Source organism: Gymnogyps californianus, chromosome 4 (genome assembly GCF_018139145.2).
Source record: "Gymnogyps californianus isolate 813 chromosome 4, ASM1813914v2, whole genome shotgun sequence".
NCBI lineage: Eukaryota > Metazoa > Chordata > Aves > Accipitriformes > Cathartidae > Gymnogyps > Gymnogyps californianus.
Genome location: NC_059474.1, coordinates 30,922,742 through 30,936,667, shown reverse-complemented (window position 1 = coordinate 30,936,667; position 13,926 = coordinate 30,922,742). Strand labels below are relative to the sequence as shown.

At 46.8% G+C, this 13,926-nt stretch overlaps 1 protein-coding gene across 1 annotated transcript in view; it reads right to left on the bottom strand.

Annotated features, from left to right (window-relative positions):
• PDGFRA (platelet derived growth factor receptor alpha) overlaps positions 1–13,518 on the bottom strand; it is a 35,710-nt gene extending 22,192 nt beyond the window's left edge. The window contains exons 1-5 of the mRNA XM_050895416.1: positions 13,459–13,518; positions 6,211–6,271; positions 4,483–4,797; positions 1,196–1,459; positions 343–473 (exon numbers count right to left, since the gene is read on the bottom strand). Of these exons, the coding sequence (XP_050751373.1) occupies positions 343–473; positions 1,196–1,459; positions 4,483–4,797; positions 6,211–6,259 (759 nt within the window). The 5' untranslated portion in view covers positions 6,260–6,271; positions 13,459–13,518. The remainder of the gene's footprint in view (positions 1–342; positions 474–1,195; positions 1,460–4,482; positions 4,798–6,210; positions 6,272–13,458) is intronic.
• Between the last annotated feature and the right edge of the window lie 408 nt (positions 13,519–13,926).

Here is a 13,926-nt window from a genome sequence, read left to right as displayed (position 1 = left end):
GAGCTCTATGCATATGTCCAACACATTCCTAGATCTTTTTATTTCCACAACATTTCTTTTTTTAAACCAGCACAAGACCTGAGAAACAACATTCCTCCCACGGAGGATGGACTCCTAGTCATACTTCACCTTCCTCTCATGCTTTGCATACTTACTAACAGCAAACTCTAACTTTTGGGACTGACTTTCTTTTGTGGTAACCTAAAAGTAAAAGAAATTACTTTTTTTTCTCTCCTCAGCTGTCCTTATTCAGAGAAGAGAAGAATATTTTACAACCCCACCTTCTTCTCCAATAAGTAACTACAAACATTCAAACAAACAAAAAAAAAGAGAGATATTTACCACTTTCCCAGGATAATTCCACTGCAAATTAACCACCTCATTGTCAAAGACCACACAAGTTACTACGATGGTCTCGCCTGTTTTGTAGACAGTTTTAAGAGCTTCAATTTCAACTGGCAGCTGTGAAGTAGCTAAGAGAAAAGAGAGAGAGCAGATTTAGTTTTTTAAAGTATGCAATTTTCACATGGTACAATTTCAGGGGAAGATTTCCATTTCACTTCCTCTATTGAGGAGTTACCTGGAAAATACAGTGAAAGTGCTGCTGATTTATACCGATGTAAACAATTTGTATTTAAAGCATGAAGTGTACAGGCATTGAGTTCTATCCAACAAAGAAATGATCCATGCATAAAATTTCAATTAGAAAATCCTATGATCTCAAATGCCCCTGTGAAAAGGCACTTGGTATAAAAGCAATTTCCCATGTTGCTAATCAGTGACTGTCTTTGAGAATCCCTTGCTGGCCAATAAAAACCTTGTTTTCAAAATATTTGAATCATGCTGTTTTTCAGACTACCCAAAGTCCTACAATTTGAAGCCACTAGGAAACACCAGTCTTTAAAGTCACGTTTCAGCAAACGGGACAAAAATACATGGATTACGGAAGACTTTTCTTGCAAACATTTGGGAGAGGAAATAAGGACACTTCATTCTCATCAAAATTGTATGTAACCGCTAAGTAAACTAGCAACTAAGTAACTGGCGCTACTGCCAGAAGAGCAAGGAGCTCATCATTGGGGAAACACCTGATATAACCCTGTGATGCTGGTGCTAATATGGCTCTTACAGTGTGATGAAAGAACTGGGCTGAACATTATTACTTTTTTTTTTTTAAATGAACAAAAATAAATACCTCTTAAAATATAGATGAGAAACTCATCGGACTTGAACTCCACGCCTTTAACCATTGTTTTGCATGTATATGAGCCCGCAGGGAAATTCCCTATGAAGCCTTGTTTGCTGTCATAGAAAGCATAGACAGCCTTGTCTAAACTGTTAATTAAAGTCACTTGAGCATTTGGGTCACTTGTCCGACAAGGGATAACGGTGGGATCACCTTCTTCTACTAGGATGAACTGGTCTTCTGGTATAGAAGGAACAAAAGGCATGTCTGGGTCTGTAAAAAACGAGAGGTAATTTTACACTGTCTTGTTTGTAGTAAGTCCACATACAAGAACTGGATATCAATGACCACTTATAGATCGTAACTGAAATTGGTAAAGTTCATTACCCCACTTTTTCAGAGATTGCAGGTAGGGCATGGTAATTGTCTGCAGTATCTTGTTTTTGCTATTTGATGTGACATGTAGCAAGACATTTGACCTAAGCACGAAACAGGAAGGGGCTTGGGCTCCTTTGTGACAATTCAGGATGCAGAATGAAAAATACAAAAGATCTCCCCCCCAAAAAATGCTAAGTATTATTAATCCCCTTAGACCTGGTTCTGACATATTCCTACAGGGAGGGCAAAAGGATGTCTAGTGACAAAAAGCAAGAAAATCACTCCTGGGTATGAAAACGTTCATGCAACTGCTGGGGACTAAAGTAAAGATTAGTTCACTTTATCATAGACAACTCTATCAAGATATATGTACAGCAAAGATCTCAGGGAAGAATTTGGACTTAAACATGCTATTTTTATGACACAAGATTCTGCACTTAGGTGCAACATTCACTGCACAAAAAAAATTATTAAAGATCCTGCCTTTTATTGGCACAAATCACTCATCTTCTTCAGTTAGAATTTTTTTTTCCCTTTGGTAATATTAGCTGTCTCCTAATCAATATATAAGCAAGGAAAAAAAAAAAAAGAAATCCAAACACTTTCCATGTCAAAAATTAGAAATCAGTTTCGTGTTGTTTATGTTGAACACCATTAAAGCCACATTTCATCAAAAATAGTTCAAGGTACTTATCTTCTTGCATTTCTAACATGTCCAACATTACAGTTCTGAGACATAGTTAATTATGGTCACAGCATGTGGTTTTCAAAATATGGTATTCAACCAGAAAAAAGCAAACAAACACCTGGTAGTTTTATTTCTTTTAAAGTCAACAAAATACATGCCAACTTTCCTACCCAGCCAATCCAACATCTGAGTTTAAAACATAATTGCATAATATAGCCAACTTAAAAAGCATAGCCCACAAATTATCTCCATTTGGCCATTCGGAATAAACAAATAATCCCGGCTAGCCTGAAGCTTCTGTGCAAAGCTTTATAATAAAATTTAATAAATAGCAATCCAAATCCCTCCAACAATAGACTTTCTGCTGCACTGGCAGGCTCTTTGTAGCAATATTCCAAACACAGTGTTCCATCCCAAAGACACTGCCAACTCCATGTATTCATTTTCCCACTGTAATTTAAAACAGAAACAGGATTCACCTAGTTTGGTTTTCTGTGTGCTGCTAGTGAAGCTAGGATATTGTGTGAAGTTTCAACGTAATCCTCCTTGGCTAAAGTGGGTTGCTGCCACCCATTGCCCTCCTAATTCATTGCAGGAAAAACAATTGTAAAGACAAAGTTTATAGTGGAAACAGAAACATTCTCTATAATTTGGAGAAAAGGATATGTTTCTGCATTTATGAAATCTTGATGGTTAGCGAGTGGAAAAAATTACAGGGTGTCTCTGCCCTGCAAATCTCGTAGGCTGATGTCTAGAGGCTTTTAAAACCAAACCAAAAAGCCCTCTTGAAGGAATCTTCCATCTCTTGCCTTTATATTCCTTCACTGAGTGAGTTACAAGACTGCTTAACACCAACATCTTCTGGTGATTTGGTTAGAGTTGTTTGGAAATGGAGATACATGTGCCAAAGCCTGCAGCCTCTGCTGAAACATCCTGCTTCAAGAATGAATGCAAATGCTTTACATTTGTTGTGGGAAATGGAGAAAAAATCTTGGAAGAATCACTGTCCTTGAATCACACATCGTGAACTGCAAAAACTTAATGCCACTGCAAAATAACCTTTAAAACAAGTCCTGTTATTGCTTCCTGACTTTTTCCCCTTCCACATTCTTCCTTGTGGTTGCAGACATCATCTCCTTCACAACACACTGCAGTTTTGCAGGATGATTTGCAATCTCTTCTTCTCTCTTTTGTTTCCTGTTCAAAGTGTTTACTGCAAATCTACTGGCTTGATCTTTCCTGGCCCTGCAGTTGTGCCACTCATCCCCTGAACCCCAGCCAACGCCAAGGAAACATCCAGACAGGGCTTTACAAAGGCAGTCAGTTGTGGCTCAGCCTCTGGTGCCTATCTCGGCTATGACAATAAAGATCTTCATCCCATGGATAGTGTGGAAAGCCTTTAAACAGATTTCCAGTCGGAACAAGGGGGTGGGAGGGCAAAGCTGGGGATAGGTACTTCCGAAAAGAAGGGATGTCATTTCTTCTGGGTCCAACAGGTTTTCCACCACTAAAGAGAAAGGCGGCGCAGGGCCTGGGAAGGCTGTGTTTGCTTTGAAAATTACAGGGCACTGCATGGTAACACCATATTTTTAATCTTGCATCAGACTGGCCAGCAATAACACTTCTCGTTTCACCCTCCCTTGTGACAGCCACCCCCAAGACGTCTCCGTTGCTTTATGTTTCCCAGGCCCTGTGCACACATGAGCTTTTCCCAGTTCTCAGTTCAAGCCTAATTCAGGTTAAGAACAAGATATAGCCTTCCTCATCTGGCAACTGCTTTAGTGTCAGACATGGCACTGGTTTGGTCAGTACGTGTCCCAAAACATCCACCCAAGTCACCCCTGAAAGGACTGGTGTTAACGTTAATCCCCACCTGGGGACCAGACAAACCTGAAGGCTGGACACACTCCCACAGCTGAGCTGACCTGGCCACCAAGGTCTACTACCCAGTCCCTGGTGGTCAGAAGACCTCAGCTCTGAAGTTGCAAATTCATCCTTCTTCTTGAGAACTAAAACTCTTACCAAAAAAAGTGAAAACCAATAGAAAGAAAGAGGAACGTATCCATAGACTCACAGGGGCTGGTCTTGATTTACTCATTAGGAAATGGCCCTGGGGTCTTTTATCTTCCTCTGACAGCAAATTGCCACCAGCAATATGCCTCTTCTGAACATCCACAGTTCAGCTCTCCCATCCAAACCTCCAGGTACCGCTGTGGCATCCCCCACTTACCAGGCACATAGATGTAGATGTCCTTCCCTTCCACTTCCCCATCCTCCACTTGAGTGTGGTTGTAATAGCAAACATACAAGCCCGTATGAGCAGCTGAGGCATTTCCTACTTCGAGCACCGTCACGAAGAGGCCACTGTTGTTTTCTTCATGTCTAATGTCTATCCTGTGGCTTCCCTCAGTCACTGGGTACTGCCAGCTCACTTCGCTGTCTCCAGAGCATTTGAGCGTGAAATTGGAATTCAGCTGTACCACCATTTCATTCCTATTGGGAACAATAGTCGGCAGAGGAAGCTGGCAAAACGTTAGGAGCGGTCCTGCAAAAAGACATGAATAAATGGCATATGAACACACAGAACAGCATCAGCACAGGATGTGAAAGAAAGCAGAGTGGATCCAGAGCAGCTCTTTTTCTGACCATTTCAGATGTGCTGATATCCCAGGACATTTGCCCTTGTTAAAAGCCAGAGCTTTGCCCAATGGATGGCAAACGGCTTCCCTTTGAAATGCTAAGTGTTTGCTTGCTGACTTCTGTTTGTCAAATCAAGAGGTGAAAGACAGAGGTGAAGTTAGGGATGGCTCCCAATCCACACCTCAGCTTCCCAGCCCCAAATGTGGGCATGGCTCTGCTGCAGACCAGTGAATTCCACACCCTGGCTGCTGGGTCACGGGCATCTTACAGCTCCTTACAGCAATGGTCAGGAAACCAGCAGTTCTGTCAGCCTTCGAGTAAGCTCACAGCTGAAAGTTAGAAACCACTTCCCAAAACCAACACCTGCATTTTACATCTGGCTTGTACTTCTGCAAAGGGCCGGAGCAGGGGCTTAGACCGAATATTTGTGCATCAGGTTTACCTCTAGCCAAAATGTACAGAAGGTTTATAGCCAAATAAAACTGTAATTCACTGAACTAGATGTTGTAGATGGCACTGATTTTCAGCTGCAATCTCCAGTTACAGGCTCAGATTTGCAAGCCTAGGTAATTTGTAGGTGGGCTGGTGCAGGTCCAACTCCCAGAAGGAAAATTAGAGGATCCACACCCTAAAAAAATGGGGAATTCACCAGGAAAACAGATTTGCTGTTTCAGTCTATCAAATGACCTGTACAAAACAGTTAGGGTAGTCCACGATAAACAAGCACTTAGGCCCACGGCGTGAAAGTGGGCTCTGAGCAATAAACCAGCAGCAGGAATCCAGACTGTCTTTGAAACCAATTTCTCACTCCTGCATGTGTTATCTCGGTCTACAGGCCCTTTCTATATTTGGCGCCCTGTGGCAAACCCTGCCCTCCCCTCCCAGCACCATTCGCTCAGCAGATGTTGGGAGGCTCGGCAGGCAGCCCCGGTGAGTGTGGTTAGGTGGTGTGGCGTGGGAGGATGCGAGGAGCCCACACAGGCAGCCTTGCCTCTACCACGCTACTGGAGAAACCCCAGTGGGGCAGGGCTGGGACAGCTGGAGGTAGGCAGGCTCACTTTCCCTGTGCAGGCAGACAAACCGGGCGGGAGGCTACAGCAGCTGTAGGGGTGCCAAAGTGGCCGGCACAGGCTAGCAAAAGTACTGCCTTCTCGGTAGGTCTTGTCTTAGCCTACCGAAGGGAAGGGCAGAAAAATCGAGTCTGTAGCCAGCTGGTAACCATTTGGCATTTGTTATCGTGGGCACAATGAAAGCAAGCTTAAATATGAATTTACAAAGGAATACGGGTGGAGAGGCTTAGACAACTGAGGAACATTACCTGTGAGAAAACATCCCAGGATCAGGAATGTCCGTGAGGAAGTACCCATAGCTACCAACAACTGAAACAGAAAGGAGAAGGCAAGAGAAAGCCAGTTAACAGACTGACAATGGTATGAGAGTTTACAGGACCCCTCTCCTGCAGTGCCTTCGTGCAGCTTCCCGGCACTCTACATGATGCCACGGAGCAAAACGGCCCAGGGACCCCAGCTTGCACCCACAGCCCTTTGAGACTCATGCCACCACCTCCCACAAGGTACGTGGGGCCGCAGGCACATCACTGGCACGGGGAACGCAGCTAAGGCACCATAACCCCTTCTCTCCACTGGCAGTGTAAGGAGCCGAGTCCTGCCGCATCCCCCTTTCAAACAGCCTGCAAGCAGCTCTGATGCCCGCTGCAGCCTTCAGGACTGAGCCCACAGAAACACCCCTGCACAGAGGCAGTACCCTCACAGGCATTGGTGAGGATGCAATGGCTATATGCAGTAAGTTCTGACCTTTTAGCTGCAAGCAGCTTTTATGGGAGAAAAAGCGTATTTTAAAGCTACTTTTATTACAAATAGTACAACCCTGAGTGATATTTTGGTGTTGCCATTGTACATATGTATATATATAGCTTACTGAACACAATGCAATACAATAGTGTTTATTGCTTATTTAGCAAGAATTCCCTTGATCGAGAGACATGCTATTTAAAACATATGCTGAAATTTTCTAATGGAATAAATCCATGACAGACTGTAGGCCAGCACAGCCATTTGCAGAGCATCTCTTCTCCCCAACAGTGTGGAGAGTCATAGATCACATGCGATAATTTCAGCTTTCAAACACATAATCCTAAGGCGTCAGCCTTGAAGAGGCAACAATGGCAATAAACATCTATGTAATTTTTGTGCCATCTAATGACATTTCTACTTAAAACCCTCAAGCATCCTGTTAGATAATTTCCAAAGGAGAAACTCCTACAACCCTTGCTCCCATTGAAATCAATGGACGTTTTGTTGGTGACTTTAATAGTAACTGGGTTTGGCCCAAAGCCAATATAGATTAAAAAAGACTACATGGAAGAGCCCCTAATTTGAAACACAGACCAAGGAGTAAAATAAAGGATGATGTGCCAAGACAGGGACTACTTTTCAAAGGTTCTGGAGAGTTTCTATTCACCCTCTGGTATTCAGTTCCTGATGCTGAGATAGGAAAGCACGTAGGTGCACCTTGTTATTACGACTCTGCCAGTGCCATATGGGAGTTAAATGCTTACAACATGCCAAGAAGTGTTTCTGAACTAGTCCCGCTTTCCTCCCGCAGCGTGTGGAGCAGACAGCGCACCTTTGCAAAGCAAAAAGTATTTGATACTCGAATCAAACCTAAAGGTCTCAGAAGCAGGATTAGAAGACTTACAAACTACCAGCCTCAAAAACATGTACAAACAACTTCAGAAATTCAGCTGACAACATTCCGTCAGAGACAAGGCGTTTTGCCTGATTCTTCAAGTAGCAATAATCGTCATGTGTTTATGTATCTGTCTCCCATTGATAACAGACTCTTGGATATCAAAGAAGTCCCTCGGTTTCAGCCTTCTTACTAATTTTTATCACATTTATATCCTGTAATTTTTTCTGATAAAGTAACCCACTGTAAATCTTTAAAGACTTACCATGGTTTGCTTTATTGATCTGACTCCTAGCCTCCCAAGATCCACAAGACAATGTTACCCCACTGTCTGCCAAGTTTACTTCTGCCTTTTCTCTCCCTTTTGTGTTGTTTTTCCAGACTATTCAGTGCAAGTGATGCAACACAGAAGGAGAACAAAACAAAGCTAGCTCATCTCTTGTACACCAGTCTGCAGAAGCTCTGCTGAAGTGGACTTACACTGTTGCAGAGCTGTATGTGTAAGTGAGGACTGAAGCCCCATGACTATACTGGTGTAAGTACAGGTGATGGCATTTCCAAAGTGCTACTTTGAATTTGCTGTCTTGGTTGGGCTGCTGTAGAAATCAGTAAGAGCTGAGTGCCTCAATCTACTGTTGCAGTTTAAAAATACAAGGACTTAACTAAATTTGCATTTTTCCATCTGGCTATTCTTTCACAACCCAGAGCTTTGATCTTTCCTCAATGACTCATTAATCTCATCTAGACCCAGAGCAACACTTCCTCACTGTGAAAGACAGAATAACGTACTAAGGATTCACCATCATCCGTATTCAAAATCTATTTGAACTGGATTTAGTTACATCATGCATCTGACTTGAGCGTGCTGGAGTCCCATCACCAGCATATCCTCGCACGTCAGTGCTGGAGTCAAGGTTTAACACAGGTACAATTTCACACTTCTGGAGAGGACAGAGTTTACTCATTCCCACAACACCAAGCAAGTACACATATCATGTTTTTGTTTGTTTACAATCATCTAATTTTTTGTATGCACTTATTTGGCTTTTTTACCTTCCTTATGGCAGAGCAGCAGTCTTTGTCCTAAACCAGCCAAATCTCAGCCCTGAATAAATGCATCAGGTTCATTTCCTAACACCACTTCATCAAACCATAAATTGGTGTAACCTCACTGAAGCCAGTAGATTTATGCAAGCTGAAGCCCCGTATTGACAGCACACATACAGCGTAAGTTTGAGCCAACCTTAATTCCTTGCATACCTTGAACTTTGCTAGCTAAAACAGAAACATGGGCGTGTATAGTGAAAGCTAGATGATGCCATGAGGGGTTTGCCAAACTCTCTGCAGGGGAGGCTGATTGCCCAGGGTAAAACAGTCATTGCATCTACTTTAACCACTGGGTTTTGAAAGGATCTGACTGAAATCCTGGTATCTCTCTTGTGTGCTTTAGTGATAAAAAATCAGGAAAATAACATCTGAAGAACTGTTATCAGCAAGGAGTCAATCTTCCAAACACTCACTGCCTAGCACTGGCTTCCTACCAAGATGGGTTTCATTGACTGCGCCACAGAAGACAAAGTAAAATCAATATCCAGAAAGCCAGTGGAAATATGTGTTTAGAAAATTATTATATTCCTAGGTTATTTCTCTACATGACCTAGAGAGAAAGCATGGTGGCGGACCAAGAAGAGCCAAAGGTATATATTTTTTCATATTTTTTCGTACTGCTGTAAATCAAACAAAGACCTCTTTCAAGACAGAAAATTAGCCCATCTACCAGAAGACTGGAGACTATCAGACTGATTTCCTACCGGCTACCCAGTCACTACAGTTCATCCTCTTGGCCACATGATGGCAATGTTGATCCACATTAATGAGCCAAATTTCTTGTCGAGCAGAAGGCAACGCTAGGCTCCAACGTAGCAGACAGAATATAAACTGGGTCTCCTGGATCAATTTAAAATTCAAATTTCTTATATTTTAATTTCATGAGAGTTCACCGATTTAAAAAAATAATAATAATAACGCCAAAATGGTCCCTATTGCTCTGTATTTACATAAGTGATAGGACAGTAGTTGGATTGCAAATCTTGGCACGTAATGATGTGATTACCCTTGTTATGAGAGGGCTGGATAATTTCAGTGGTGATTTTGTCAGAGTGGCAGTCTGTCCTTCTGGGAAGACTGATCTTTTCCAGGAAGAGCTAAGGCCAGCCCAAGAAAAGAGGGGAACATTTCCTCCTTGTGGTATATGTCACTAGCTGAATGTAAATGTTCAGACAGAACCTCCTGAAACGTTTCTTGGTTCTCAGTTCCCAAATTGCAAACTCAATGCTCCGCAAGAGCAGAGCTGCCCTGCAGCACTAACAGGTGGGTCTGAACGTTTCACTGGGGAAAGGCTCAAACAACAGAAGAAAATTTCTTCAGTGAAAAAGACTGGCATAAATATTCTCCTAAAATGAGGCTTGTTCCACATCCCTTTACAAGTATTTGCATCCAGCATAGCCTGTATGCAGGAATAACTACACACCAAGACTAGCGCAGTGCTGGGCTCCTGCAGAGCGCTTCAGGCTCTGCAGGACACACAATGATGGCTGCTACCCGACAAGCCTTCTAGTCAGCTGCAATTCTTCAGCCTAACCCTCAAGGATGGACTCCACCAGTCTAGGAGCTAAAGGTGGGGGGAAATTTGCAGTCTAAATTTCCCAGCTCAGTCCAAAGAGGATTTTCCAGACTGTCTCAGCCAACAGACAAAAAACCTGGCACTTCTGAGGAATACATCTCACTTAGGTTCTCAGGATCAAATCAAGGAACACCTCAGATCCCAACTCAGAAGCATTGCATGGAAAAACCAATCCATCTCTGTTGACCACAAGAGCTAGGAAGCCTAGCTATTGCAAACTTTTCCCTTGGGTGCCCATGCAAAGCTTTATTGGCTTGAAAGAGATGAGTCAAGCAGGAGAGCAAGGCAAGAGGGAGAGAAAGGGTTGTTTGCTTGCTTGCTTGCTTGCTTTTTTTAAATTATCAGCAATTCTTGCCACCACCAGGAAAAAGAACCTCTCAGAAGTCATTCCCTGGTCTTTAAAACAAGCAAAGCAAACATATTCTATTAAAATTTTCAGAGTTCACAGGCAGAAGTAGTGCCACTGTGGCCATGATGATCTAAGGATGCAAGCGAGGTGAGGATTGTATAAGGTTATACATTTCACGCTCGTTTTTAGACCAACTGGTCTAGCTGGAAATAACCAGCAAGGTCTGGGGTATGCAAGACTTTTTCTGTCTATGTACATTGTACTCGAATCCCAACTCGATACTGTAGTACCGCGGAGAGGTATTTTATTAAAATATTTATTACTTCCTGCTTTCTTGAAACCTAATACCTATATATTACTCTCACAGCCACAAGAAGATTTCCCATACATCAACGAGCAAATAACAGCAAAGATGGCCCCAGTGCCCGATGGCAGCCGGACTGGCACACCTCCTGCCCCTTGGTGCCTGGAGAGGAGTACCAGAAAAAGGAGTCTCATTTTAAAGCAGCAGGAGAGCGCCTGCAGGCTGGGAGAGCTGGTTTGCCTGTGGAGTCCTAAATCCCAGTGCTTTGTGCGGTCTCATTTTTCTTCAAACTTCTTTTTTTCAAGCTTTGAGGTTGGCTAAACCACTGTTTAGCTGAGGGCCTTTCTAAAATGCTCTTTGTTAACTAGAAGCTAAAACTGAAGTCCCTTGCTGGGAGATCTTTCCCTAGCGTTTCTAGACCCAGAGTTAAAAGTCACATCTCCACAGTTCAGATTTTGATCAGCCGATGACAGAGGAACCTTTGACGCCTGTCTCCTTGCTTTGATCCCGTCTCTTGCCCCATCCAGGGACACGGAGTTAAGGCAGCCGAGCTGGGACCCCAGCTGGGCTCTGCATCGGCCCTGGGAGATGCCAAGGGCATAACAAGTCGCCCCCCTTCCCCCGGTGCTCCCCGTCGGGGAGACAGCGGGCCGCCTGCAGCCAGCCGGGACTGGGGTGGGGATGGTGTGGGGGGGTTACGTTCACACTCCCCAGCCCCATCAGGCTGCAGGCGCTTGCCAGACCCTGCCTGCCCGCGGGGAGCCCGAGCGGCAGCCCCCAGGGAGCGGGGAAGCGGCGCTGCCGCCGCTCCCCCTCGGTCCGCGACCCCTCGGCGGAGCCCGACGGCTAGAGCCGCTGCGGATCAAAGGCTGCCCAGGACATCGAGCAAACCTAGCAGAGATGGCAACTCCCAGCCACTTCACTGTTTGTCTGGGAAACAATAGGAAAGCCTTTGCCAAGCTGGAGAGAATTTTTTTTTTTTTTTTTCAATGCGAGGTAGCCAGGAAAAAGAAAAGCGGAGTAGGGGAGACGGAGAGGGGCAGAGCGAAGCCCTGTTTCCCTCCGGGGCTGGCTAATTCTGCTGGCGCTGCGACCCGGCGCTTCTCTAGCCCTCTCCGTCGGGCGAGGCACGAAGCCCGAGGGCGCGGGGTCCGGAGAGAGGGCGGGAGTCTCGGCGGGGGACAGACGTTGTGCCCCGGCTCGGAGCTGTGGGACCAAGGGAGAGCGATGTGCCCGCAGCCCTGAGGACGGGTCCGTCGGTCCCCATCCGGGCCGAGGCGATGCCCTGTCCGCCCCGGGCGTGCAGCCTTGGGCCCCGGAGGAGCGCCAGGGAGCCGGAACGTTTGCAAGAGACTCGCCGAAAATGCCGTCGAGGGGCGCTGGAAACGTGCCCCCGGCGCGGGCGGGGGCCAGGGCATCGCCCCCGCCTCTGCCCCGCAGCCGCCTCCCCGCCGGGACGCGGGCAAGCCCCGGGGGCTGGCGGCTGCGCCCCGGGACTGCTGCTGCCTCGCTAGATCTGTCGCTGCTGGCTCCAGAAAAAGCTGTCCAAGTGCTGTTCTCTGGAACGGCTCCTGGGCTGCGGGATCCGCGTCCAAAAATGTTGAGCAATGCCGCGGACGGCCAAAAAGCCATTTCCTACTTGCTCCTAGGACTTTTCCAGGGGACTCCAGCCTGGCAGAGGCTGGCAAGTTTGCAGCCTCCGCACTTGACAGAATCCAAACGGCGGCCGCGAAGACTTTGCCCTCCCCCGGTGCAGGAGGCGGTGGGCTCCAGCAGTCCGGCGGGGTATGCGGCAGGGCTGGCGTTCCCGTTGCGAGAGGGGGCTGTAAGCTGGAAAGGCTCCAGGTACCAGTCCTGCCTAAATTCAGCATCTTCCCTTCCGCTGAGACGTGCAAAAAAAGACGGGGCGCGCAGGGATGGAGATAGGGTTGTCTTGGGGGGGTTGCGTGCGTGCCCCCGCCCGGGATCTCGGGCCAATTTAGGCTACCCGGTCAGGGGGAGTGAGGTGGGAAGGGGGATCTGAAGAGGGGAAGGTGGTGAAAAACAAAGGGTGGGGGAAGGGACGGGAGAGCAGCGGGGTGAAGGGAAGCAAGGGATGCGAGAAGAGAGCGAGCCGCTTACTTTGTCAATGCGCGTCCCCCCGTCCCCCCCCCGGGCGGGCACCGCCGCTGCCCGCGGAGCCCCCGCGGCAGGAATGCGGCGCGGTGGCCCCCGCCGTCCCAATGTGTTTGTCGTTAGCGCTGCCCCCGCTGCTCGCCGCCGCGCCCCGACGGCCCGCGGAGCGCCGGCTCCCCGCTCCCCTCCGCGGGGGCCGCCGGCGCCCGCCGCCCCCCGTCGCCTGCGCCCCGCGGGAAGGAGCCCCCCGCCCGGCTCAGAGCATCGGGGGGGAAAAAAAGGGTGGGGAGGAACCCCCAAACCAACAACAAATAAATAAAGGGGGGAAAAAAAGAAGAGAAAAAAAAGAAGCGGGAGAAAAGGTGAAAAAAAGAAAAAGGTGGGGAAACTGCCCCTCACCTCTTACCTTCTGCTTTATAATCCGCAGCCCCAATCCTGCAGATCGTAAAATATCCAAAATATGTCCACGTCTTTTGTGACTTTCCCCGCTCAGCCGCGCTCTTTCCCTCCCGCTCGCCCTCCCTCCCGATCCGACTGTAATGGTCTCACAAACCGCGTCCCGTAATTGATTCAATGTTATAGTCCATCCTTCCAAAACTAATCATTTGCTTTAAGTAAATAGCTGTCAGGAAATGAAGCCCCCCTCCGGCCCCTTCAGAATAAGAGCCGCCCTGGCTCGCCCGGCGCCCCCAGCCCCGCGGCCGGAGGCGGGTGCGCCGGAGGGAGGCTCTTACGCAGGCAGGGGGGCCAGTCTCTGCCTCCAGATTTCACCAGCCTTGCAGGGGAGGGGGGAGGTTAGCCATATGGCAGGGGCGAGGGGGAGGAAAGGGGGAAGCGGAGAGTTTTGCACTGCAGGGGGAGAAAATGTAAAAAA